Source organism: Nyctibius grandis, chromosome 1 (genome assembly GCF_013368605.1).
Source record: "Nyctibius grandis isolate bNycGra1 chromosome 1, bNycGra1.pri, whole genome shotgun sequence".
Lineage (NCBI taxonomy): Eukaryota > Metazoa > Chordata > Aves > Nyctibiiformes > Nyctibiidae > Nyctibius > Nyctibius grandis.
The window spans coordinates 122,391,572-122,419,485 of NC_090658.1; the positions used below are offsets into that span (position 1 = coordinate 122,391,572).

At 46.9% G+C, this 27,914-nt stretch overlaps 1 protein-coding gene across 1 annotated transcript; it reads right to left on the minus strand.

Moving 5' to 3' along the window:
* Positions 1-607: 607 nt before the first annotated feature.
* Positions 608-26,946, minus strand: SDC1 (syndecan 1). Its single transcript, XM_068404528.1, has 5 exons — positions 26,638-26,946; positions 5,366-5,447; positions 3,805-4,298; positions 3,450-3,579; positions 608-2,886 (listed from the first exon to the last, which is right to left on the minus strand). Exons 1-5 carry the CDS (start codon positions 26,692-26,694, stop codon positions 2,720-2,722), a joined length of 930 nt encoding a protein of 309 aa, XP_068260629.1. The 5' UTR covers positions 26,695-26,946; the 3' UTR covers positions 608-2,719.
* Positions 26,947-27,914: the final 968 nt, after the last annotated feature.

Consider the following 27,914-nt stretch of genomic DNA (forward strand, 5'->3'; position numbering starts at 1 on the left):
TCTCCTCCGGCACAAGCTGTAACACCCCCAGCAGTAATTGATGCTGTAGAGCAGAATACTTAGGACAGGCCTGCTCTCTTTTCCCTCCTTGGAGGTACAATCCCCAAAATTGTCTTAGGAAGCACATTTTAGTAGAAGGACCTGGGGAGCTGCCCTCCTGCAGCCCCCCCTTGCTCTCAAACTCCTGGAGGCAGAAGACAGGCAGCAAGAGGGAGCCCTGTGGAAGATTTACAACTTTTTTCACCTTTTTGGGGGATGGTGACATACTGCATAAGCAAGGAGAGCTCCCAAAATCAGAACCAGCATGAAATGCTGCAAGGCTCTAACAAAGAGATTTCATTCAAGTCTCCACTCCAGCCCGTTCATATCCCACATCACTGCCTCAGGGTAGAGCAGCTCAATGCAACCCGGACATCCAGGGCAGGGTAAGAGGGAAGCAGGTCACGCTCATACCCTTCAAATTCTGAGCTGAACCTCCATACGTTTAGCACTAAAATTCACATTTCATCGTTGGAATCCAAATTCCTTAAAGACCCAGGCAGTCTTAAAAAACACATCTACTTTGTGAAGTACAGCAATGTTCACAGATCAGCCACATTCTTGCCAAAATGCCATTTATTGCAGTATACCTTTATGTGGCATACAGATAACCAAATGTTGGGTCTTCTGTTTGAACTCATATTTCATTTGTACCACTTAAATAACACAGAATGTCATGTTTGTTTCACAAACTGTCAGTTTAGACTACCAAAATATACAGGTTTTTTTTTCTTTCCCCCTAGCAAGATTGTGAGGTACAACTAAAGTTTACCACTTTATCTTCCTGTGCTTTACAAGAACCTTTTCGTAGATAAACCTATCAAACAACTTTTCTACATTCCTATACAAAGCAAAGAATTACAGCTGAAATTAACACCATCTGGTCATTGCATTAACCTATAAAAATTAATTCAGTTAAAAAAAAAAAACAAAGATGTAATGGACTTTGCAGCTTTACTTAAAAACAGCCAGCCATACATATGCACAAGATCTCCTTGTGCATAAAGGAGAGTTTGGAATCAAGAAGTGTTTTTTTCTTGTGTTGGCAGAAAAGGCACCAATTTTAGCTGCGTAGCAGCTCGGGAGTGTTTTATACTTCATTTAAATTACACAGGTTTTTAAGTTTTACTGTTAATGTACAACATTTGTACCAACTGTTGCAATATTCTCCAGTATTCTCCAATCATTCCCTCTGGCTCAACAGTACAAATATTTACATCAGTTGTAAACACTCCTCCACCCATCCCATACCTTCTGCACTGAGTGATGAGGAACTGAACTTGCAAGAAGTTAACCAAAGGCAGAGCAGAAGTAAGGCTTGTGCAGAACACCACACTTTTCTTCTCACTCAGTTTGAGATACTCTGGAGAACTCTAGACCATCAACAAGGCCTCAGTACCTCACATCTGACAGCACATTGACCACCAACAAACAGCTTCAGGCATCCGGACTTTTCCTCAGGAGGTGCCTTTCGGCCCTTACTAGTCTGACATCCCTGGAGCTGCTTCTCTCCGAAGTGCAGGAACAGCTTCTGAAGAGCTGTTCCGGAGTCGTGACAGTCAAGCACGCCAACTGTGGTATATATTTAAGGCCATCTATGCTTAGCCTTCATCAGGCTTGTTTCAGATGCTACGCTTCTCTACTCCTCAGCTGCGAAGTCACGATATGCTGCTTTCTACCTTCCACCCCTGTGTGCCACGGTATTCTGTGGCATAGCCAGCAGACCACGTTCTGAAACAACCACTGTAAACAGTGCACAGAGAGGTAGGTGCTACAACACACCATCAGTCACCTGGCGACTACACAGTTGCATGGGATAAGAGTATTTGCAGCATGACAGCCCAGCCTAGATTTGGCACCTAAGGAGAGGGAATGTCTGAGATGAGACTGCTTAGAAAAAATATATTTCTTACCTAAGCCTAGAAGGAGCAAGAGGGTAGCGGGACAGTCCAACGCTATTGGTACAATGAACTCTCTACTTAGTTTTGGGGTCTTTGGGGTTTGTTTTGTATTAGTGTACACACCAACTGCTTAGGAGCTGGTTCCGAGCATGGGATAATGTTTCCAAACTATAAGTTATTTTAAACCATGTGACAGTCATTTGCTTACCCTGGCCCTCACACCTCATTTCACTAGAAATCATGTTTAGCTTAATGTTTCATAAACATTAAGTGCTCCAAATACGGCATTTAGAAAGAGCTAGAGAATTGCAGCGTACCAAACGTCTGCCCAGCGCAGCCATTTGTTACACTTAAAACACACCTATGAGTTAAATAGGAAGGATCCCTGCTACACAGAATTTGAGCACTGATAATTGTTTATTCTTGCTAGCCCTTTCCCTAAATATAAAGAGGTTTATACATACAGTGCTCCCTTACCTTCTCCCCACCGCCCGCCCCAGCAGTCTTTAGGTAAACCAAAGTGAGTTTAGGAACTTGCAGTCCCACTTCTGTTTAAAAAAAAAATAAAATTAAAAAAAAAAGTTGTGCAAGAAAGCGGGGAATGTTCAATGAATCCAGATCTACTTTGTAGTTATAAAACTTCCAATGGCAAAGTGGTAAGGGCAAACAACCCAAGGATCATATGGCTTAAGTTTAATGCAAAGCACATTAGAAGGTCCACGTGCAGGGAGAGAAGAGTCCAAGAAAGATGGAATAAGAAGTGTCCTGAAGATCAGTGTTTATGCATAGAATTCTTCTTGTTTGTGTGGTTTTTGGTATCCTCCGTTAGACTGTTTTGGTTCATCCAGTGAATAGCTGCCTTCGTCTTTTTTCTTCATTCTGTACAGCATAAATGCAACTAGAAACACTGCAAACACCAAGCCTACCAGTCCTCCAGCAATAACACCTAGAATGGGGAAGAAGCCACAAATTACTCTAGACACTACACCAGATAATGCTAGTATGACTGTAAGTTCCAGATTGTTCCTTACAGCACAGTCCCTGACTTCATGACTTCCACAAATTAATTTGTCCTTTTGCCCCCTCCCGAATGAGTCATCCTGCCATTACCAAGAGCCTGCGCATCTACATTAGGTAAACCTGGAGAAACAGATCTCCCACCAGGCCATGCTGCAGAGCATGCAAGGCTATGTTGTTCAACTCTAGGAATTTGACCCAGGCAGCATTAGAGCAGTTTTACGATCATTTTTGAGAGGAGCAAAGGAAGAGGTTTGAATATAAAATTCCAGATAACTAGCAGTGGCTGCTTTGCTATTAGCAGATTAATATTTGCCCCTGTTAGGGTTTTGAAAACACAGGATCATGAATCACCACCCTCATTTCAGAGGTCTAACGTAAAAGATTGGCTTTCACCCTCAGAGATGTACTTGCAGAATTGCAGCTTCTGCTGCCTGCAAGACTCCTATGAGAGTCTGCTTTTACCAGCTAGAAATCCAGAATATCAGGTACCTCCAAGAACTTCTTTTCTGTCCATAATTCCTGAGGCTCCTGCTGCTTTGGCATTCCTCCCAGAGTCAGCCAGCACTTCTGAGTTCTGGGTGGGGACCAAATCCTCATCTTTAGTCAAGATGAAGTCTCCCTGTTGGGACATACAAGGCAGGTTATTCAGGTTTCTCATCATGTCTATTACTGGAGACTTTCCACTGCTTTGTTTTTTCTCATCTAAAACCCTCCACCAAGATAATCCATTAAATCAATCGTTTTTGACAAATTACCACCCTTTCCTGTAAAATCAACTCCTGTAAAATCAACATACTACTAAAGCCATCTCCATGGAAAGGGTGCCAAAGCTATTAGTCCTCACCGGGTCTCCAGAGCCGTCTTCAGAAACCTCCTCCTGTGTAGGAGCAACATCCTTTGGAGCTGTCGTTGTGGGGGTGGCAGTGAGGTCTCCCTCGTGATGGATGGTAGAGTGAGGCTCAGGCACATCTTTAGTGTCTGGCACATCAGAGCTAGGGATTTTAGGTTCGAGCTCACGGACTGTGCCCGAGGCTTCTGAAGGAGTTACATGAACCACTGAAGGAAAGTGAGTAGTGGGGCTTCTCACTGTTGTTGTAGCCACATCATGTGTTGGTTTCTCATCAGATGAGCCCAGGATGGGTACTTCATCCTTCACAGCTACCACTGGCTCCTCTGTAACTACGTTACTAGTTGCAGAAGGAGATATTACTTCCTTTTCAGTTTGGCTCTCAGTCCCAGGAAACGGCTGTTCGTTGAAATCCACCGGTGTTGCCAGGAATGAGGAATTAGTCTGTTCTCCTGGGATTCTCCAGGTGCGAGATTGGTCAGTCAGGGGACCTGCAAAACAAAAAATATTATCCTTGGCCAGTTTAGAGACCTATTAATAGTATCTGCAGGATGCTGGTCTAAGGAGGATGCCTAACCTGCACAGCCAATTTTCGTAATAACAGCAGTTCAGTTTGTAATTCCTTATCCTTTTCAGTGGAATGAGGAAGGGACAGACCAATGCGCTGCTCAGCAATACTTTGTTAGTCATCTGCTTCTCCCCAAGGAACAAGTGCTAGTCTGTTTGCGGACAAGTTAACAAGGGGGACGTCTGCTTTCAGTACAGTGGTTGCTCAGGATGGTTACCTGACTCTTCTCATAAATATCTTTTATGTGATTCAGAGCAGTCACGCATATACTCAACACCTTTAGTCACTGGCACATTTGGCACCGATTTCAGGGTCTTATTCCTGCAGAATTTAATCTAAAATACAAGCATGTGGCTGGAAGGAAGCAGAAGGATACTATGCTTTAGCTGTCAATAGCTTGCTCTTTCCTCAGTAGCATCTCCTCAACTTGAGGACTGGACACCAAAGGTCTCTCTCATTCAGTGTAGTAATCATTCTGATTGATAGGCTTTTTCCCCATCCTAAAACCCCTTTATTCCGCTTTTAAAAAATTATGGCCCATGGGAACTTGCACATCTGATGACAGATCAAATTTGCACTTGATGATGTTGGCAGGTTGGGATTTACACACCCTCAAATGGTATCTCCTACCAGCTCATAAGAGAGAACAAAGGCCCTTCTTACAGTCTCTCTTTCCCATAAGCAAAGAATCACTCCAGTTTCTTAACATTCTCTTCATGCAATAATCTCATATTAGCGGTGGCATGGAGTGTACCTGCTTCTGCTCCCCTTCAAGTCTCCTACAACTCATTTTCTGCTAAATGCTAGTATCTGAAGAAATACAAGATGAATAGATTAGGCTCTTTCTCTCTTCCCAACTCTCATATTCTGGGGTGGGGGAGTGGGGGTGTGATTCCTCCCTCCCCCTCTTTTAGCTTGGATGCTCATTAGATCTTGATTGCCACATTCTGGAAGGATCAAGCACTAACAGTGCAAGTGTTAATAACTCACCTGCACCTGAACCTGAGAACGCATCATCGTCATCACCAGATGAATCAAGATCTTCAGGAGGAAGGTTCAGATTTGTAGTTTGCTTTAAAGAGAAGAGGAAAAGGTGTGTTAGTGATGAGATTACTTAAAGTTATGTTGCTTGTGCAGCATCCTCTAAGGGCTCCTGAAGGTTACACAAACTTTCTCTGTTCAGATTGCGTTTCCTCATCTTTCTTCATTCCATCCCCCCTCCCCAAAAGAGTAGTTCTGGTTAGTCTGTTTGGTGTTGGAAAAGTCAGCCTTGCTGTCTCCCTTCTCTGTGCTGCTTCCACGTTGCACTTGCTTTGGGAAAGAAGAAAGCAAGGAATCCATTCAGAGCTGCATCCTGGTAGCAGCCGATGCTCAGTCCTTACACAACATAACCATTCTGTTCTGACTGCTCATGTCCTCACTGTGTACCAACCTCTTCATCTGTTAATTACTGCATTACTTCCAAGGAACAGAAAGCAAGGGGAGACAAAGTAGTTTGGCTTCTCTGCCTTTTTTGAGCCCTTCCAGCACTGTTCATATATCTGAAACTACAGCATCTAACTGGAAGTAGAATGAGATTCCCTTTTTTGTAAGTGTGGGCACTCAGATCAAGTCCTGAGATAGAAGCCACCCTCCCATGTAGGAGAATACAGCCCTGAGCTTTCTCCATTTATGCTTCAAGGAGTACACGAACCAGCACAGAAGTTCAGTTGCTGGAACAAGAGGCCAAACCCATGTTCTACTGCACCTGTTTGTCATAACACACAATGTTCAAAGCTGTTCAGGATATCCAAAGAAGACAACACTAAATAAAGCAGAGTGATTACTTCATGCATCTTGTTGGCCTCTGCTGTATACACTTACTCTTCCTATTGGTACAACATGCTTGACTCTCAGCTCATGACTAGCCCCAGGTTTATTTCCACAGGGCTACCATTACCTAACCAGTCATTCTCCCTTCTCAGATTTCAAACCAAAGCCCTGTAAGTCACCTCTGAATTTCATCTTTCCCCATCCAATGACATTCCCCATTTTCCAGAATTTTGACTTCTGTCCCATCCTCAAGATGCCCTCGTCATCCCTTTCCAGCACTGCTCCATCTGCAAGTTTAGGAGATATTGCATCGCATCATCCAAGCTGATCATGGTTTTATTGGGAGTGCGAAATCTCATTTTATTATGTAAAAAGAACATACATTCTTGCCAGCTTTTCATCCAGGCCCACTGTATTTCTCTAGCTTGCATTAACAGTGTCACTTAAGATGACTATAACACTCATTTTCATCCTAGGAAGAAGTTAGCCAGAACTAGTATGATCTGTCAAACAAAGCAATTGAGCTCTCTCATTGTCACTTTACTACCTACGTGGCCGTATTTTCTGGCCCTATCTCCTTTTCATTCTTTTAAGATACCGAGTTTATCCAGTTTTCTCTTCCATCCTTAATACCTTATCCACTCCCCACACTTCCACAGAATAACTAGTTTCCAAGGTGGTTAACTAGCCCATTAGATTTGACCTCTCTGAAGACAAAGAGCTACGCAATCTGCCACTGACCTAATCAGGCCCAAGATCTTACCCCTTCTAGGCAGTAATTATAGTTAGACATTTTTTTTTAAATAACAAAAAAGTAAGAACAAAAAAAAAAAAACTTAGATAAACATTAAACTTTTTAGCACTTCCCTTCTCTATTGGAAAAACAAAACAAAATTAAACCCCCCACTTTTCCTCAAGCTTCTGCAAGCATATTTCTACAGTAATTTCTAAGAAGAAATTGCCCTCCAATCTTTTGTTTAGCTGCACATCATGAGGTAATTTGGATTTTTAGATTTGTCCCTGCTTGTTTGCACTGTGCTTTTGCACTCCTCCATGGAAAGCAGGTCAGATAAGTACTTCCTCTATGTTTTCCTTCTTGTGTCAAAGATCAGTGACTCACACAAGCTGATCTTGCTACACTTCAAATATTAAAGAGTACGAACTGTTGGTGCAGAAAGAATACAGAAATAACTGCCAGGCTTCCCAAACTCTGCTCCCTTGAGCGTCCTTTCCAGTATGTTCAGAAGTGAAGTCAGACTTCAGAAGTTGCACCATTTTGGTTGATGGGGAGGTGGGGACCATTTTTCTCCCTCCTTCCTTGCACTAGCAGTGGCAAGCGCCATCCTTTGCTCTCCCACTCAGCTTGGCTTTGAGCACAAAAGGGGGACGCATTGCAAAAGGGGGGTGCATTCTCCTCCCAGTGGGAAGACTCTACCTTGAAGCAGTTAGAAAGCAATCTCTCCAGCCTTTTATTGAAAAAGGAACTGATGATACATTTTAAGACGTCACCATACACCTTTATCTATGATCAAGACTAACATCCCCTCAAATCTGAAGCTTCAGAGGTAGCTCATGCAGGATTTCAAAGAATACCTGGACAGATCTGATGGTCTGCAGACCTTAGCAACACACCTGAAAGGATCACAGACTGTCAGAATATGAAATAGCAACTCTTGATCTTGACTACCGAGCCAGCACCCTTTCCCCCTGTGGTGTTAACAGATGAGGCTTGTTCAGTCATGCCATACTTCCTTTCTTGTTACCCATCGTGTTCAGCCAACCCACCCTTACATTTCCCCTCACACCTGAGCTTTTAGCCTCTTCCCAGGCTACTGCATGTTCTACTTCTCCATAGTCTTTGTCGTATACTTGTTTGAATCCTAGTTTGATTTCTGTATCTTAGCAGGGATAGCTAGGTCCTCCTCACAGTAGGAAAGTCCAGTGCAACCCTGTCTAAACCAACAGACACCCATGCTGTTCCAGTGTAGAGTTGCCCAGCTGCTGCTCAGCAGCCACCCTGCAAACATGAAGGCAGACTCAGACGGGTTCCTGTCCCCTGAGGCTGGCTACTGTACTTCAAGAGAATAATAGAAAACATGATTTAGCATTAATAAAGTCTGCTTTTCACAGCTTTGTACAAGAACTTAGTGAAGTTGCACTAAATGTGTCCTTCTACTTAGTTGTCCCAAAGGATCTTGTCCCAGGCTGCTCCTCTGGGAGTTGCAGCATCTCCCTTTGACCAGGCAGTTTGAGGCCTGTGATCTGAGAGGGACTCTCTTTGCCCCAAATACTCAAGGGACAGTATAGGATTATGCACATGTGGATACCAGTCAGAATATCCACCAAGTGATGCATCTTCATTACATCATCCAATTTCATGACACATGAGCACATTAAGGAACATTTGCCTAATTTATGTAACTGTACAGTTACATAAAGACTACACTTCTTGCTCCATAGACTACAGCTTCAGTAGGCATGAAAGGCAGCAACCTTTCCTTATGGCACCACAAAATACAAGTACTGCAGAAAGGTCACGCTTCTATAATGACCTGCTGCTGAAGGATTTCAGGCACAGCAAGGTTAACATAAAACACTGACTCAGGACAGCATCGGAAGGGATTGAACTGATTTGGGTTTGCATCAGGAAGACGGACCATGCTGTTCAGACAACAAACACCTCATGGTCGAGGCTTTTCCATGACCTTTTACTGCAGCTGAGTTACACAAATGAGAAAGGTTTTGATTAGTCAAGAGGATTAGGGGCGCAGAACAGAGACTGAATCACCAGGCTGTGCTATCACACGAAAGAGATGAAAATAAATTCCAGTTTAAAGCAAGACTGCTCTACCAACAACTTTGCATTACTTTAGCTCAAAAATGTTATTATCAGACTGTTACATATAATCAGATAATGTGGATGTGCTTTTAGAAATTACTTCTGTCATCATCCAGTTTATTTCTCAGTTCACTGAGATTATTTGTGGACCATTCACATTGTAATTGATGCCAGAGAAGCTGGATGAACGCATTTAAGTTCAGGCGGTGGATCCTTTGAAGGATCTCTGATGGTATCTCACATATTCTAGTCAGAAAATTCTTATACTGCATCTACAAGTTGCGTTTTTTACCATTTAACAAGCTCATATTTTTTTAGCTGTTTTTTTTAGCAGCTCAGACAACTGATTAGAAATACTTCCCTAGTCCTTTTGATTTGCTGTTACTGAATTCAGTTACACGTGAGGAGTAAAATTTTTAACAGCATTTTTGATATGCATTAACTAGTTCCCATTAACCAGTGGAAGATCCCTTTCCCCGAGTATCAAAGCAGCCTGTTGAGGGGAAACCCTGGGGCGACTGTTAGCCTCTGCTGTATTGTTGAAGAACAATAGTTATTCAGTTCTGCTGGGACAACCAGAAAGCTGCTTAGTGGCATCTTCAGTTTAATCAAGAATGGGCCAGGCTTTCACAACTCATTAGCAATGTTATTGGCTCCAGAAGTCTGACATACTCCAGATTTTTTTTTTTTTTTTAAAAAAAAAAAGCATCACTTCTAACTATTCTTCCGTCTCCACTTCGGTCACAGTCTCAATACATGAATCTTTCTGTGCTTATCCCGTCAGCTGCCAGAGTTCTCTCCTGCTAGAGGACAGATCTGAACTACTCTCTCATGATGAAGGGGAGATTTGTAGTTTATTAGCTGATCTCACCCCACCCAAACTGGGAAACACACTTCTTTAATTTGGAGCCACAGTATATGTAAAAGGAAGCAGCTTTTTTTCAAATTGCTCTTTGAGGTAAGCAAAAACACTGGCTTTGCCACAAGCTGCGACAAGCCCTAAACTAGATTAAAGATGATTTGTACCCCGCTCTTATTAATCCAAGTTAGTGATCAGCCTATTACAGCAGTGTCAAAAACACGTGAAATCTTCCATTATCTGAATAATGCTGTTAAATTTGCACATTTGTTTCTCCTGATAAATCCTTCTTATTCAGCTGGAAAGGAATAAGCTCTAATGAGCTCTCCCACCTCAAACACCTCCCTAAGCGTCCTGCAAGATTCTTCCAACTTTATGGGAAGCAAAACCAATGGTTTGCTCTTGTTTAAGAGAGACATATAAGAACAAGAGAAGCATTTGCTCTCTGGTTTGGCTACCAAATACGTCACTGCAGCATCCAGAAAACGACTTTCACAAGGATTTGAACAGCTCTAAAATAAACTCAGACAGAAAGGTTTGTCTTTCACCTTTTTCTATATATTGAAGAGCAGAGCTAGTCCCGCTAACAGAAATGCTATCTGAGGCAGAGCAGCCTGAAGATTTTCTAACCTCAAAATAGTGGTATTAGTGTGTGGGAAGACAAAACCACCTGCTGAAAGAAATTTTAGCTTTGTTAAACCTTGATATTCTGCAGCTAATATCCCACGCATGATCAGCTCCAATCCCAGATGTCCATGGTCTGCACACAGCTTAAATGGTTAAGGGAAAAAAAAACCAACCCACCAGCATCCTCACCTATCCCCCTTCTCCTGCAGGCATATAGACTGTTAGCATTAAGTTGGCCATGCACACCTTCAGTTTTAACAGTCAGCCGTAAATTCTGGAGTGGCTGAAACAGAACTGACGCTTTTATACAGCGAAGCTTGCGTGCAAGCCTGCTACGTCAGAAGTCAGCAGCAGTGTGGCACCATCTCAGCTAAACACTTTTCCAGTTGTTTCTCCTGTTACTCCACTGCTCAAGATAAGCACCAGTGCTGCTTGGTGACCCTGCAGGTTAATGAAGTAGTTATCTTCCTAGAAGAGCCAAAGATACAGACTAACAGCATAGGCCAAAGAGCAGAAAGACAGCTACAAATCATCCCACAAACAGCCCATGGACTGGATAGCCTACATGTAAGCACTATTACCCCTAGCTAGTGTTCCAACCAAGGCTGTTCAAAGCATTACAACTATCCACCCTCCCCGTTTCAGATGGTGTTGTTTCCCGGCTCACTCAATGAGCTTTTGCTGCATACCAACAGGCTTCGGCATCCCCACCCTTCAGTTCATGTCAACTGGAGTACGGCTGGTTAGTGGTTCACAGAGTGCTCCTTCCAAAGGGAAGCCAGTGGAAAGTAAAGGATGCTCTTTTGCTCAGCAAGGCAAGCACCATTTTAGCAGCAAGAGGTAAGTTATGCCAGTTAATCTGGCTGCTTCTCTATCAGATTAGTATAAAGAAATCTGGAACATCTTGGTTAATTGAGTTCTTACTGGCCTCCTCTTCTGTTTTTGGCTGGTGACTTGAGAAGGGGACTACCTTTGAGGGAGAGGTCCTAGCTGCAAGAGCAGTTGCTCTTGTTTGAAGCATGAACCACCTGATCACACACAGTAGCTATCCCTTGGCACTCAGCTCTCGAGGCAGTGAAACACCTTCCAACGCCTACTCAAAATAGGATGAGAGCTTTTAGAATCTATTCCGCTATGGGCAGACCAGATTGGAAATTCTGGCCACCGTCCACTAAGTTTTGATCCTCCTTTTCAGCTAAGTTTTGTGGCCACAGCTGTAGAAGCATACTCTGATCCTTTGAACAAGATGCAGTGGCCAAGAAAGAAGAGCATCCAGCTACTCCATACGCACAGCAGCTACAGCCCCGATACTTCCAGAGCCTCACCTGATAAGTACCACACTATTGCCCAGTCAGCATTACATTTTCTCCTTACTGTGACAGGGCAACTTTTTTAATTAAGTAGGGCTGAAACACAGCAATCAACATGCCAAGAGTGAAAATGAACCAGCCTGTCACCATCAGGTTGGGTTTCACATTCTGCAGTGGGGCCTTTTAAACTTCCACCTCCCACGAAAGCGTGTCACTTCATGCTTCCTGGACCATCCCCTGCATAGCTGTTTGTGCAGTCTCATGGTGAACCAGATCAGGGAACTGGTCTGCTTAAAAAAAAAAAAAAAAGAAGAGAAAACATCATGCAAAGAACTTTCCAGCAGGACCAGTTCCCCAATCCTGCTAGGTGCATGAATGCACAAGTGTTTGTGTTGGCACAGGGCAGAGCGCGGCAGCCAGGGCTGCTTAAGCAATTCATAAAGAATCACAGCCTGTGTTCCTGGGATGCCGACATACATTCACCTACCCTGTGGCAGAGGGGCAGTAAAACACCCTGCCATCGCCATGCATTATGGAAACGTGCATCACCACCCTCACACTGCAGGCAACATGCAAATCAGAGGCGGACCCAAAGGGTCACACAGGCTTATACAAAAAGGAGCAAGGAGAGGGGTTGTAGGGGGAGTGCTCTTCTGCAGAGAGTTTGTTTGTTCATGATGGATAAGGTTTGTTCCTAAGCCTGATAACAGTGCTTTTAAGTCCTCCCCGATCTCCTAAGCACAGTAGCAAAGGCTAGCTAGATGCCTTATTCAGAAAAGCAGACACGGAGTACATTGCATGTCCTTCAGCAGAGAGGGCTGAGCAAAGCCAGGGGTAGCAGAAGTCCAAAAGGTTTATGGACACCACAGCTGGGAAGCTTGCGGCCACGCAACATACACAGCATCAGTGACAACACATCACTTGTGTGCGCTGCCAGGAACATACAGAGCACCACGTCAGTTCTGGTGCAGAAGAGCTGAGCTGCCTCCCAGTTCTGTCTCTGTCAGCTCCCCTGTAAGTCTGGTCAGTCCTTTAGCAATACAGAGAAATGAGTTAAGAGTCTGTGCTCCTGCTTTTCCAGTAGGAGGATATATCAAATAAGTAAGTTGCTACACACTGCTTTCACTCATGCCAACCTGCTCCTTCCACCCAAGCAATACAGCCCAGGCCAATGACTGAATCTCACTGCCAGGTCAACACGTCCACAGATGTGGCACACAAGCAGCACTCAGCTTAACTCTGTATCAGTGGCAGGTATGGGCTGGCACAATACAGCCAAAAGCAGGGTACCTTTTGTCTCCCACGTTCAAGGCAGCCTGCGTTTGAAGATGCAATCTAACGAGAAAGCACTTTTCCCTGCAGCTAATCTCATGAGAAGCAGCCAGTTCAGTTTTATGCTATAACTGCTTTTTTTTTTTAAAAAGAGCCTTCCCTGCAAGTCTTTAACATACCTGATAGTTCAGGCATTCATTTCTTCAGATAGCAGGAGAAAGCCACAGTCAATGTGTAACCCTAAAGAATTGTGCAAAGTAGGTGCAGCTCAGTGAGGTCACACAGCCAACAGCTCCAGTTCATCCGGGGAATTAATTTCAATCTATATCAGCTGGCTTGAGAGATGAGCAGTGAGCTGTGGTAAACTGAGACCAGACAAACCTAACTTGTCTTAAAACCCTGACTTAAAGTCACCAGCACATCTTACTTCCTAGTGCAGCAAAACCAGCAGAGAAGATTCAGTCTTACAGCCACAGCCAGTTCATCTGCTTGTTTAGAAAAGCACAGCCAGGGAATTGCTTCGTTTCAGCCAAAGCCAGTGGTGGGCTGCCCGTCCCAGAACCCTGACAAAGGAAGGTGAAAGAGGGGAGTATGCTGCAGGTCAGAAAATCTTTATGAAACGGAAACCCACCCAAGCAAAGGACTCTAGTAGCCCCAAGCCCACTATCCATGCATCCAAGTAACTGCAACACAGAAAAATACGACCCTCCTGACGGAAGAAGAAATTAAAAGTGACAAGATCTAAGGTCCCTGCTGCCTCTTCCTGTCCCCCTGGGCTACCATGTATTCTGACACGGCTAGTTCACAGCTTGCAGGATGACCGCAGCATATACACAGCCCCTGCTTGCGGAGTTCAGGCAGATGAGGTTGAGCAACTCACCTCAGACAAGTCATCAGCAGCGACAGCCACTTAAATGGAGACTGGACTTTGTAGTGTTGCCCTCCAACACATATAAACACATTGACCTTATGTCTTCACCAGCAGTCCCAGCAAAACCTGTCCCTATCCCTAGCCAATTATTCCCACCCACGTGTTGACCTCCGTTGCCACGAACAAACAGTCTCGCTTGCATCTGGGTGCAAATTCCTTTCTTTGCTCCATCTCTTGCCACCCAATCAGTCTCTTATGGGATCAGCACTGAGGACCGTAACTGGAGTGAAACTCGCTGCAGAACCACCAAGACACATTGGCAAGTGCAATAGTGGGCTTCAGACTGCCTGATTGCTCCTTGACAGCAGGCATGGGTTGGAGATGCCAGTCTCCTCTCCCCATAAAGCTAAGAAACAACCCAGCTCCGAGTAAAGCAGACCAGTTAGCGTTACAGCCCTGAGACTGATGAATGTAGTGCAAGACTGGGTTTGAGGTAAGAGCTGCAAAACAGCTAGCATCTCCATTCATCCCATTTGAGACTGTCTTCTTCCAGTAGGCCTGTTAGCTCAAACTGGTCAGCATGCAGCTGTAGGCCATGTGCCATGACACTGAGAGGCTCAACCCTGCACGCTCCTCCTGCTGAGGTCATCACTGCAGAACAGAGCGCAAGCCTGAAGCACACCAATATCAGGACACAAGAGAGGCGGTTCAAGGACTTGGGTCCCACAGGAGCACCACTTGCTCTTTTCATCTTCAGCCATTCAGCTCAGGAAGCTCCAGCTCACGTGATATGGTCTATGGCATCTCAAGTCTTCAAATTATGCTGGTGACACACTATGAATCACCGATGCCTCTCAGCAGCACCAGGAAAACATGTGTGTGCCTCTGGTCCTAGGGAAGCCTGTTTCCTGGAGACAAATCCCATACAACTTGGCTGGTGGAACTACTACCCATTTCAAATGAGATCCATGCCAGCTTTTGTGTGATCAGCAAACTACCACAAGCAACACTACAACTGCCCAAGTGTTCTGACCGGGGCAGATGTGTTCTCTGAAGTCAGAAGCGACCTTGTCATCATGCTATACAGTATTCTGGGAGGGAAGAAGCTGTTCAGCTTCACCTGAGGAAGGGAAGCCAACATGCAGCCAGGAATACTTCCTGCCTCCAGGAATTATTATCAGGCAAGAGTAAGTGCAACAGCCTTCGGTATCCAGGCCCACGGCTAGGAGAAGACCCAGGTTCTTATCTCAGTCCTGGGAGTTTCCCTCCTCTCCTCCTTGAACTCTAGCAATTACCTAGTGTGAGATATGCCAGGGAGCCAGAAGACAAAGCTGTAAGATCTTGAAGGATCACAGAAGCATTTCACTCTATTAGTGATACATACATATGTTTCTAATTTGAGCAAACTGCTTGCAGTGCTATGCTAGGTCAGTCAAATCCAAGTTTCAGATAAAAATCCCTAGTGTATCATCAAACTAAGGGTTCGCTGGCAGTACTTCTGGTTCCTAGCAGCTAGAAAGTTATTTAAACCTCAGCAGAAGGATGAACTCGCAGCCCTGGAGTACTAAAGGTCTCAGCTAAAGCAGGTTAGCTGGTAAATTTAATGAGACTCTTAAACCTACAAACAGTTAGCCTTACAACAACAAAAAACCTGGCAAGGTATTCCAGTTAGTTACACAAAGTTACAGTGGAACCACCCAGACTTAAGGTTTTATAGGAGAATCTATCCTATAGCAACCGCCTATGCGCAAGACAACAAAAATTATATTTGCTGACACTTCAGTGGCAGAAACACCTGCCAGCTGTAAGGCCTGCTGCTATCAAACCCTGCTTTAGATTCCCAGCAGGTCTGCTCACAGTTTTCCCTATAGGACATACATCAAGTCCTTCATATCATGACAACCAGCCTGAAACTCAAGAATCCAGGACAAGGCCTTTTTGATCGCTTTTGTAACCTCCTATTTCTCCAGAAGGAGGCACGATGAAGTCTCCAATGCTTGTGAAATGGGTTTTTTTGCTAACAATCTGTATTTTCCATACACGTATCCCAGACTTCTGTTACCTCTGAACGATGCATTTCATTATAAACCTCATACCCAGCTTCTTAGCTACAGCACCACCAACAACCCTTTTCAGGCGTGCCCCCCATTTAAGGGCTGATGGATCAGGGAACTGGAAGCATCCAGAAGGAGCTGCCTGGCTTGAACAGACACTGTCCCAGTCTCGATCTCACACGTGCACACCAGATGGCAGGACCAGTCACACCCCACAGCCTGATCCCTTGGTGCTGTTATTTGTCAGTCTGCTGCAGAAGACCTTGACTATTTGCAAGGGAGCTGCAGAAGCAAGTTAGACTTGGGCAGCAAAATGAGCCAACAGTTGGCATTCAGCAGCTCCCTTCTGACTTGGTCATGGTCCCTATGGCGAAGCTCTAACCAGTCCTAAGGAACTCTGGTCTTGCACAGCAAGACTCACACCAGTCAGCTGCCGGTCTGTTAAGAAGGAACTTGTGAGTTTCAATCGCAGCCAGCTGCTAGACTCACACAGACCACGCAAGCAGCTTTAGATTTTGGTTTTGATCTAATGAAGGGCCATTCCTGTGCCTTGGCAGGTCTTAGACTAACACATACGGTTAAGTGTACTTTTTGCATTTGCTTCTGTGCCTCACCATTTCCAGTTTGAAGTAAACCAGCATGGATGTGAAGAAATAAGTCTCTCCCTACATTATGAGGTGTGCTATCAGATCTGGTTTATCCACAGGATCTTACACTGTTGACTAAGCCTAGACTGTTCATAATGCAGAAGCCATACCTGCAAACAGATGCAGTTACACCAGCATGACTAAGCCATGCACAAAAGGACTGAAGCATCTCCATCAGATGCAGGAGCCACATCTCAGATCAGGAAGACCCTGTTCCCTCATCCCAAGAGTCTTCTCAGAGGCACTTTCAGCATCACTCCTTCTTTACACATAGTCTTAGCAGCTCCTGAGTGCAGGTGCTGAAGAAAAGCAGCATGTAAGTGTTTTGGGTACTGCTGGTCTCCTTGGAATAAAGAGCAGTAGGCCAGGTGGTCTTTGGGCACGGGCTGGACCACATTTCACTCAATTACTCTAACACAGAACACAGTTCAGACTGCATGAACTCCCTCTGAGAAATACACGTGCTTATAACCACTGGACCATACAGCAAGTGATTGAATCATATAAAATGGTGCAGAGATCAAGCTCACAGTGCCTCTTCCTAGGACACTAATGGTCTCTGTGTTCAGGTTTACAGAAGTGTTGGTAATCCTGCATGTACGACAAAGTTCTGACAGCAGTTGCTTACTACAGCCCCATTTACAGTTAAATTATGCAACACCTCCATGAGATTATGGAAGCTGGCTGGTGTCCTTCCAAGCTGAGTCACGAGGGTGTTGAAGTATCATTTCAAAGCCGAAGCATCAAATGAAATCCTCCCATCAGAAACAGTCTTAAAAAAACTGCTGCTGCAATTGCGCTCTCATCACCTAAAGCTGTACTCATTTCAGAAATGAACATCAGGCATTTCTTGACCAAACACCCAGTGGATTAAAATACTCTACTCTGGCCTGGAGTCACTCAGTTGCACTGTTTAGTACCACATCTGTACAATGGAGCCCTGAACAAGGGACTGTTACAAAGGTCGGATAAATCAGAGAGCTTCCCTTTGATCCAAGCTGTTAGCAAAGTCTCACTGTAACAGATACTTCAGCTACCTTATGCCTTCATTTTTAGACATACAGCAGCTTGTTCACCTGTCTTCCCTGTGGCCTTGTTTCACAGCAGTCACCAAATCAGTTGAGGACGTTAGAGTTTAGGAGGAGATGCTACCGCATTTGTGGAGTCCAGATGCTCTCCTCCCTCTGCTGGAGGGTAGGAAGGCCCTACAGAGGGATCTGGACAGGTTAGATAGATGGGCCGAGACCAATGGCATGAGGTTCAACAAGAACAAGTGCCGGGTCTTACACTTCAGCCACAACAACCCCATGCAGCTCTACAGGCTGGGGGAAGAGTGGTTAGAAAGCGGCCCGGTGGAAAGAGACCTGGGGGTGCTGATCGACAGCTGGCTAAACATGAGGCAGCAGTGTGCCCAGGTGGCCAAGAAGGCCAATGGCATCCTGGCCTCTATTAAGAATAGTGTAGCCAGCCGGTCTAGGGAAGTGATTGTCCCTCTGTACTCGGCACTGGTGAGGCCGCACCTTGAATACTGTGTCCAGTTCTGGGCCCCGCACTTCAAGAAAGATGTTGAGGTGTTGGAGCGAGTCCAGAGGAGGGCGACCAAGCTGGTGAAGGGTCTGGAGGGTCTAACCTATGAGGAACAGCTGAGGGAGCTGGGGTTGTTTAGCCTGGAGAAGAGGAGGCTCAGAGGTGACCTTATTGCAGTCTACAACTACCTGAAGGGAGGTTGTAGTGGAGTGGGAGTCAGCCTCTTCTCCCAGGCAACTAGCGATAGGACAAGAGGACATAGCCTCAAGCTTCGCCAGGGGAGGTTCAGGTTGGACATTAGGAAGCATTTTTTCTCAGAAAGGGTCATTAGACATTGGAACGGGCTGCCCAGGGAGGTGGTGGAGTCACCATCTCTGGATGTTTTTAAGAAAAGACTGGACATGGCACTTAGTGCCATGGTCTAGTTGACACGGTGGTGTCAGGGCAATGGCTGGACTGGATGATCCCAGAGGTCTCTTCCAACCTGATTGATTCTGTGATTCTGTGATATGGGCAACTATCAGACTTAAGTTGTGATTTCGACATCCCTGCATTTTACACACTCTTGTGAAGAGACATCAATAATGCCACTGATGATGGACTGTCAGGCATTAAGACAAGTCAATAAAACAGTACTAAAAATTACAAGGCAAGGTGAAGTGCTTTAGAACCAAGTTACTCCTAGCACAACATGTCCCTTAGTTCAGACAAGTTTCTGGCAAGGAGTACCATCGGGATAGCTAGATGCTACACAACAACAGATCAAACTTGTAAGACACTGTTGAAGCATCACTAAGTTAACCTTTAACTTAGTTAAATAAGTTAATAAGTTAAAGGTATTTCACATACAAATGAACTTCTGGGTCCACTCATGGACTACCAACTGTAGTCAGCACAATGTATCTCTGAAGAAGGTAAAGCATAAAATGCTGAAGGACCACCTTATGGGCCAATTCTAAAAGCACATGCTGAATCACTGGCATGTACCAGCACCATCCCTGCTACACTGAACGCTTTCCTGTTCCAAGTTTGTAATAGTCACCTTGAAAACCTCAGTTGATTGATTATACAGTATTTCTCATGCAACTGTAGTTCAGTTTGCAAGGAGAGAGTCGTGATCTCCTATTATGAACTTTCACTTTCTTTTACTGGATACTGCAGTTTTCACAATTTCATAATATTCTGGGCCTGCTGCCAGAGACCCACCGGCTACATCCAGACTAGTAAATTAAACAACATCAGGGAACGTCCCCAGGCACTGGAACACAACGTATACCATCAAATTATCAGAACGATCTCTGGCACAGTTTCGAGCCTTGCCAACTGGTATGCCCCCAAATAACGCATGGGAAGGTTCTCCAGCAGGCAATCTAGTGGTGGGGGAGTGTTAAAGGGTAGGTCAGAAAATAAGATCTGCTATACAACTGGGACTCTAACATTTCAGTTGGCCACAGGACAACTAGTGTCCAGCCTGTTTTACTTACTGGAATCAGTGTAAGGAGGTTTGGTGGATCTTTTTAACCCCTTTTGGCTGCATGCTGGGGAGGTAGGGGCATACTGAGCATTTAGCGCTTTTCAGCTCCTACAGTAGTAACTTCTAATTATTCAAAATTGCATCTTCCAGCCTCTGTAGCAAGAGGCTCACCACCATTTCACAGCTCAGTGCTACTGCAGTTGCAGGCTGAGGAACTTTCTGCAAGTTAAACATGCTTCAGAGCGGAGCCGATGCTGCTGGAGGATTAAGCCAGCAGCTTTCCTCTTGGAGGCCATGAGTCAGTTGATGTAAGCGCACGATAGCAGAGCACTCCTTTGCCACTGCCCAGACATGCCAGAGTCAGCCTCTTTTGTTAGGTGCTTTGTTCACCGATGGGAAAGTAGTCACAATCTAGATGATTCCTCCGTTAGGACAGAAAGAGATTTAGAAGTCAAAGCTGTCTAGCTGCAGGCTGTTGGGCAAGTTTCGATGCAAGCCTCACTACCACTTTTCCACTGCATGTAGGTGCCGCTTACACCCTGTTAGAGCCAGTGAGGTGGACAAATCTCATTTGGCCATCAAATCTGCCAGTGCGAGTGTCTCTATTACAGTTTCATAAGCACAGAGCACAGCAGGGGAGTGAAAAATATCACATATATTAGAGTTGGTGTTAGATATGAATTCAAGCAAGATTTGTGGTTCCTCTGGTTTGGGCTTTTACTCTTCTTACCCCTCAACTTGTTGACTGAAGAAAGCCTGGGCTCTGTCCCTAAAGAAGATACCTGTTAGCTGGTCAATAGGATAACAGGTTCTCTCTTCTGCAGAGATGCTCTTACTCGAGACTGATGTTTTGGTATCTAGACAGGCTGCTGTGAGCTCCTGTGGTTGTGCAGAGTAAAAGCAACTAATCTCCCAGATTACCATGCTGGGGTCAGGGCATAGAGCCTCTAAATCCTTCTGTGAGCTGGTCAACAAATAGATATCTATCCTTGTCATGTGCTATATAAATACTTATATTTCTATTTTTCCACTCTACTGGTCTCAAAGCATACAACAAGGCAGCAATAGGGTCCTGTTTTGGGACAGGAAAGAGACGGGTAGTCTCTTCCTACAGCACTGTAGCTGCCAGCTCTGATCCCCAGGGAACACACAAAGGCTCCCTACCAACACAGCCACAGCAGCACCACTGCTACGACATGGAGCTTCACAAGAGCTCTCATCTGGAAATCGTTACGTTAATCACTGCTTGCTCTCCAGATGGTAGACTGGCTCCACTCTCCCCTGCCCACCTCTGGCTTCAATATACAGTCTGCTCGTCTGGTAATCCCTAGATGGAAGGGGCTGGATGGGAGGTGCTGACTGGCTCTGACCAGGATGTGTACTGCCACCAGCACTAGAAACTAATTAGAAGAGCTTTCCTGTGTACAGCACAGGACAGTCATGGTCTGCAGTGCTGCCCAGAAAGCATTCAGTACTCTCCCCTTAAAACTGGAATGGAGTTCAAGTTTCCTTCCATTTAAGAGGCAATAAGCTCCTCATCACGTGGCACAGGCAGACAAAGAGCAAACCCTGTTCTCCAGCTATGGCTTGTGTACGCTCAGGTGATGGAGCCAGGGCACTCAGAGAAGTTGCTGCATGAACCAGCTGTACTTTGCAGAAGGCTGGTTGACAGGAGTGTGTGCCTGGGACTGCCTACAGCCAAAAATCAAGACTGTCAGCCTTTGTTTCCATGACTGGCATACAAGATGGTTGTTGCTGCTGCACAGGCAGTGCAGAAAAGTTAGAGGGTGGAGTATGACAAGAACACAGAGCCTCCATGAAAGGCAAGATACCCATGAGTATTTCAAGCTGGTTGGCAGGCAGTTCCCTATCTTTTATCAGTGCCTTTGATTTAGTCAGGAGTAATTCCACAACAGCAATCCTGAAGATTTTTCAGTTATTAGAAAAGCCCTGAACACTAAGAGGCAAAATGAGTGGACATTAAAGATAACCATATTGCAAAAACAAGGGCTATGGAGAAGATAGTTCTGCCAGAGAGCACCGCAGCAAGACACGTAAGTGAAGCAGCAAGAGCTCTTCAGCTGATCAATACCTGAAGGAGTTTCAAACCAGAAGCCAAGCAGGGAAAGCCATGCCTTACAACGCTTCCATGACTCAGTTGTAACTGCAGCTCCAGTGACTCAACGGGAAGTTCTATTACCAACTCCATCCAAATCCCACTAACACACTGGTTCCCATCCAGCAAAGCAAGCCTCACTGGTGAGACTGGTCTCAGCGGTGAGATACAAACACTACAGTCAAGCATGGCAAGGAGCCCAAGCTAACAGACTCTGTTGGACCCACGCCAGCTCCACAAGACACAGAATGTCAACTACAGCCAAGCACTGCTTGAGAAACTGAGAGGTTGGGAAACCACCACATTAGCAGATGTTGCTCCACAAGGGCTGCTTGTAGGAGGTCCAAATGTTATCTCACCTTGAGGTAAGGCTTCACAGTGCAGTAACTTTTCCACTAGCATCTCCACAGTAGAAAGTGCATTATCCCAGGTTTCCAGCCAGGCCAGATAAAGCTCATTTCTGCGGTACACCAGCAGCCTAGCAGAGCAGTAGTTCAAGTGAAGTATGCTAATCGACTCTAAGTTAAGAGACCTGTTAACAAAATTGACACTCAGCACTCCTCAGGAGACACCACATGCTCTCTGCATTTTAGAGTATCTTCTCAGCTGAGAAGAGAAGTGAACCTATAAGAAACACCAGAAGTCCTTGCACTGTTGGTCCAAACAACTTCCACTTTGCAAGTTCACTGCCTGTCCAAAAGTCCAGGGAGTAGCAAAGGTTCCTCGCTTCTAATCCACAAATAAACAGTGCCTTTAAATACTAAAATGCTCTGATGCCTCCTCAACAGCTCCCAAGCCTCCCCTGCCCCAAAATACATCCACTTATGTTTCTGCTCATATTCCTCACTTCAGAACGCTGATACAGGACCCAACTATACTCCCTAATTTCTTCCACAGCCTTTAGCAGAGCAAGACCATGGTATTATTTGAAGGCACTGATCCAGCTGCACTAGAAGAGGAAAGAGCTGTTGTTCTAGCTGAAAGCTGCTGTTTCCCATCCCTTTGCTAGTTCTCTTGGCACAGAAACAGCACCTGTCTGGTCTGTTTGTTTATGGAGAAAGTTACCATAAAAGTTTCACAAATAACAAGACTATCACTTTGAGCTAAATTGCTCTCAGATAAAGACACTAAAGTAAAGATGTCTATGCTTCCTTTATAGGCAAAATGAGATCTAGTCAACAAAGCCCCGACAAAGCAACTCACCTTGAAGTAGACGTGCAGGGGCTGGTCAGATAATCGCTCTCTTTGGCTCCACTGATTACATCGCCATGACTATAATGAGAGCTTAGGCACCTAGCACACACATAGACACATACATTTAGGTGCCTTAACATCAACTGAACATTGTCCTGAGGGACTAGTGCCATTTGAAGTACCCTATGTCTCAGCGAGTGCATCAATCTCCAACTGTCCTGGAATGCTGTATTAATAGCTCTGAGTTAATAAAGAGTAGGAGACATGTAAGATGAAAATACTAACGCTGCAATGCTGAAGGACTGCAATTTTATCATTGACAGCAGCTCCTCATGAAAAGGGTCCTATCTTCTCTCTCCCAAGCAGCTCCCTCCTCCCTGTAGCAGGCCCTACTAAAATCCCAGCTCCCTAAATGCCAGATGACACAAACAAGCGTGGAATGTCCCTCTCAGAGGCATTAGTATGGTTCTTGGACACAAGAGCCACTTCAAACAAGGTTAGGACAAAGTGCTACTGTACAGCCACCTGGAGACATCTAAGCACTAGCAATGCAAAACACATACTTAAAATGGACCAATTTTGCTGCTAAAACAGCAGCCTACATTTCAGGTTAGTGTACTAGCTTAATTTTAGAAGGCTTACAGGTTTCTTGCGCTTGCTGTAACTTGTCTCGGGTTGTTAGAGAGGATTGTTTGGTTTCCAGAAGTTTCAGAGTACTGCCATGAAAAATGTTAGCTCTTCTAGCCACTTTAAACCAAGGGAAACCTGGAACAAAAGACTACAAACTTGCACTAGAGCCCCCTTGCATGATACAAACTGCAGCTTATTTGTCTCTGCTCTAATCAGAGTTGAGCAGATACAATAAAGTCACCATTTTACTGGGAGGTGGCCACCAGCAAGTGAGTGTTCAGATGGAGAAGCGCTGTTTATAGTGCTTGACAAATACTGTGACGCTGCTCTGCATGTACTATAGAAGAAAGTGTTTTCTCCTTATCCACTGCCTACACGTTTAACAAGCCAGCTGGACTACCTAATTTCTTCTAATTAGTTTACATTCAGATAGGAATGACATCACCCTTGGAAAAAGGCTCTGCCTGCTCTGCTGAGCTTGTGTTAACTGCCAGCATGCACCTACACCAGATGAAACAATCAAAACCCTGTTTTCCCCTCACGATACAGTTGGGATTGTCCACTGCCCTCCTGCAGTAGGTTATGCGTCTTGGCTCAGTCGGCTTCACAGCAAGGTTATACCATGTAAAAGTTTCTATTTGAGAGAATAACTAGGTGAATCCATTAAGATGCATCAGCCTTATTTCAAGGAAATCAATATCCCCATCATAACAAAGGGCAATTGGTCTCCTACAAGGTGTTTTGAGCAATAAAGTGTCACTTGGAAGAAGAATAGGAACCTCCCCAACCATTCCTGGGGGTAAGAGTACTCGGAAAGAAAACAGCTATCGTTGGGCCACTTTCTCGTTCCTGCTGATTACCTCTACGACAACATGGACGAGTCAAGCCATGTAGCAAAAACCAAGGGTCAAGTGATGGGCCAGCAGCAGTGGCACGCTTTCCAATGATCAGACCACCAAGAACCCAACGTGACCATGCCAGTGTTCACGGCACTGTGGTCTGCCATATGCAAAGGACTGTGTAAGGTCACACTCTGCTCTCTGCGCCCAAAACAAGAGGTTTTCTGCCACTTGATGCAAAAGCATAATTATTCCAGACGGGTGGGAAAGGCAGCTTAGTCCGTGTCACTAACATTTCAACATGGGAAAAAGGCCACGTGATCCCCGGAAGGGAAATAGCCTCAGCGCTGAGTCACCACGGAGAGCCCCAAGGACTTCTGCTCCTCCGCGTGTTCACCCAGGAAACCCCTCGATCTGAAGTGTCATCCAGGCCTGCGCATCTCTTACATGCAGGAAAACTCCAGACAAGCATTTATTTCATGTCCTTATCGTTTCTAGTAAGGATTATTTATCATAGGGGAATTTTATCCAAATGCACTACAGAGGCTGCAAATTAACTGCAGTTTTTCCATTTTATTCAGTTAGAAAGCTTATTCAGAAGCTATGAGCAGATCCCTCTCCCCATGGAGCAGGGTTGGTTACCCTCAGATGCTTGTCATTTTTAGCCATCTTGTAAATACTGACTACCACGTGGGCTAGAAGGGTACGCGTCCAGATCTACAGGTAAAGTTCACAGAATGGTACAGCAAAACTGGAGGTATTTTGAGCAGCTTAGATCCCGACGTGCACTTTGTTCTGCCACTCCTTATCCAACTGCTGCTGTAGTTCATCTCCAGAGAAGTTTCAAATCAATTACTCCCTTTCAGAAAGAAAAAAAACACCAGTTCTGACTTTGATGATCCTGCCTGCTCACACAAAGCCTCATGTCCTACTTTTTCCTTCTAACTCATCCAAAGAAGTCTCCACGAGCGACACACACGTGGGGAGCGAGTGTCCCTCATCGCAGCAGAAAGGGATGGCGACTCGGGCTTTGTGCCCCTCGTGAGGTGGCTACAAGGACTCCTATCCCCCACTCGCTAACGCCATGCGGAGGTGAGGGGATGACGCAGAGCCCAGGCCCCCAGCACAGACCTGGAGCACCAAGCACAGCACTTTTTACACGGCTGCGGTGCCAAGTTTCTGTGGGAAGGCCCTTCCTTCAGAGGCAGGGAGCAGCGGGAGAGCCATCTTCTAGTCATGGATGACATCTGGTGGCTGCTGCTGCGCGGAAGCGGAGCTTTCCAAGGCTGAACGGCTGCCCGCAGCCATGGGGAGCTGCTCTGTCCGGCCCCAGCAGAGCTGCTCCCAAACACCGGAGTCTGAAGAAAGCGCACGGCTCGCTTATCGCAGCGTTACTACGTCTGTGTGAGTGCGGGGCGGAGGGAGGCGGTGAGGGGGGAGCGAGCGGAGGGCCCCAAGCCCTGCCCAGGCGGCTCCGGTGGGATGGGGGCAGCGGCGGGGCGCCGGGGGGGCCGCACGCCGCCGCCGGGAAGGGAAGCGGGGCTGGCTGCCCAGCCGGGCGGGCACCGGCATCGCGGGCGACGACCAGGATTTTTGTTTTAGTGGGCAGAAATAAAAGGCATCCGGGCGTACGCCGGGCTGGCCGAGCTCTCCGGGCACAAAGGCGCTCGGGGAGCAGCCGACCCCCAGCTCCCTCGGGAGCCGGGCTGTGCCAGGGGCACGGCAGAAGCACCCCCGGGGCGCGGCGGGGCGAGCTCCGCGGCCCCCGCTGAGCCACAAAGGGCCACATGCGAGCGCTCGCCCCAACTTACCGCTCGCCCCGCTCCGGGACGCACCGCGCCGGAGGGAGGACGTGAGCATCCCCCCGCCCCCGCCCCGGCCCTTTCACGGGGGCTCCCGCGCCCCGGCGGGGGTTACCGGGCAGCGCCGCTCGCACCGGGGCGGAGCCGGCGGCAGGTCGGGAGCAGCCGCAGCGGGTCTGGTTTGAATTAAGGCTGCCGGGGCAGCCCGGGCTGCAGCCCGCCGCCAGCACAAAAGGCCACCGAAGCCCTGTGGCAGGGCAGGGCACAGCACCTCTCCCCTGCCATAACCTGTCGGAAGGGGGGAGCCGGGCGGCCCCCCCAGCCCAGCCCAGCCCAGCCCGCTCCCGGGCCCCGCCGCCCCACGTGCGCCGCGCCCCCCGCGGGCTCACCGGGACAGCAGCCTGGAAGCAAAGGGCCACCAGCCACACGGCCACCACGTTCATCATCCTTCCTCCTCGGCGGGCCTCGGGAGCGCACAGCCTGCCCCTTCTTCCCGCGGTCCCCTCCGCCACTCTTGCCTCGCTCCTCTTAGATTTCTTTTAAGTAGCCGCGGGTTTCCTCCCTTTTATTTTCTATTTTCTTTTTTTTTTATTTCTTTTTCTTCGCTCCCTTCGCACGCTGCCGAACCAGGCTCCCAGCAGCGCTCTGCGGCACCGACGAGTTGAACTCTGTCTTTTAATGAACCCACTGCAACAACCTTCACCTTACGGCCACCCCCCGGCCGGCTCCGCCTCCGCTCCCCTCCCCTCGGCTCCCGGGCCCCGGCCCCGGCCCGTCCCGGCCGGCCCGCCCTGCCCTGCCCCGCCGCCCGCCCCCGCTTCCTGCCGCCGCGATACCTGCGCCATGGCCCGGGCCCGGGTCCCCCTCCCCGGCCGCCGCTTCCCTCCCGTTGCATTCCCAGATTTCCTCTGCGGTAGCCGCATTGCTCCCGCCGAGCTTCCTTCCTCCTCGCTAAAAATAATAATTAATAATAATAATCATAATAACGTTAAAAGCCCTCCCTTCCCTTTCCAGTGTGGGAAAAGCACGGGGGTGCGCTGCCGTCTCCCCCCGACGCCGCCCCGGGGAGGGAGCAATCCCGCCGCGCCGGGCCGGGCCGGGCCGGTCCCGCTCCCCCGGCGGCCCCGCTCCCGGGACGGCTCCCGCTCCGCGCCGGCGGGGGCTTCTCCCCGAAATAACCAAGGGTTTGGGGAGGCGAGTTGTCCTCCCTCCTGCCCGCGGGTCCCCGGGGCTGGCCCCGCACCCTCCGCCCGTGCCTTCATTGCGTTCGCTTCTCTCTCGCTCCAAACCGGTTTTGTGCCGGTGTAAAACTGCGAGAGGTTTGCGGCAAGAAGAGCTGCTTTAAAAGACGCGCCCGCCTGCAAACGACCCCTTCTTCGAGCTAAAAGCAACATCCGCGCTGCTGCGGGCTGGGTTTTGCGCATCTCATCGTAGACAGCACAAATGAGGCAGGCAGGCAGCCAGCCTGCGAAAAATACACCACGGGCTGAATTTTTTTACCCCACTTACAGGGCCAGGGCTGGAGTTCCTGTTCACTTCCAGCCAATTCAGTTGTCTTTGTTTTTTTTTTTGTTCCCTCCTCTGTGTGTGCCAGCTCATGTTGAAGTGTTGGCTGTAAACAATGCAACTGAATGTGTGCGCAAACATTATTTAAAAAAAAAAAAAG

What these genes read in the sequence shown, in the direction of transcription:
- SDC1 (XM_068404528.1), bottom strand. Translation starts at nt 26,694, where the DNA reads ATGATGAACGTGGTGGCCGTGTGGCTGGTGGCCCTTTGCTTCCAGGCT. An exon ending in GCTTCCAGGCTGCTGTCCCG is followed by an intron (nt 5,448 to 26,637) that starts GTGAGCCCGCGG and finishes TTCTCTTTAAAG; the next exon opens with CAAACTACAAATCTGAACCT. An exon ending in GTTCTCAGGTTCAGGTGCAG is followed by an intron (nt 4,299 to 5,365) that starts GTGAGTTATTAA and finishes TTTGTTTTGCAG; the next exon opens with GTCCCCTGACTGACCAATCT.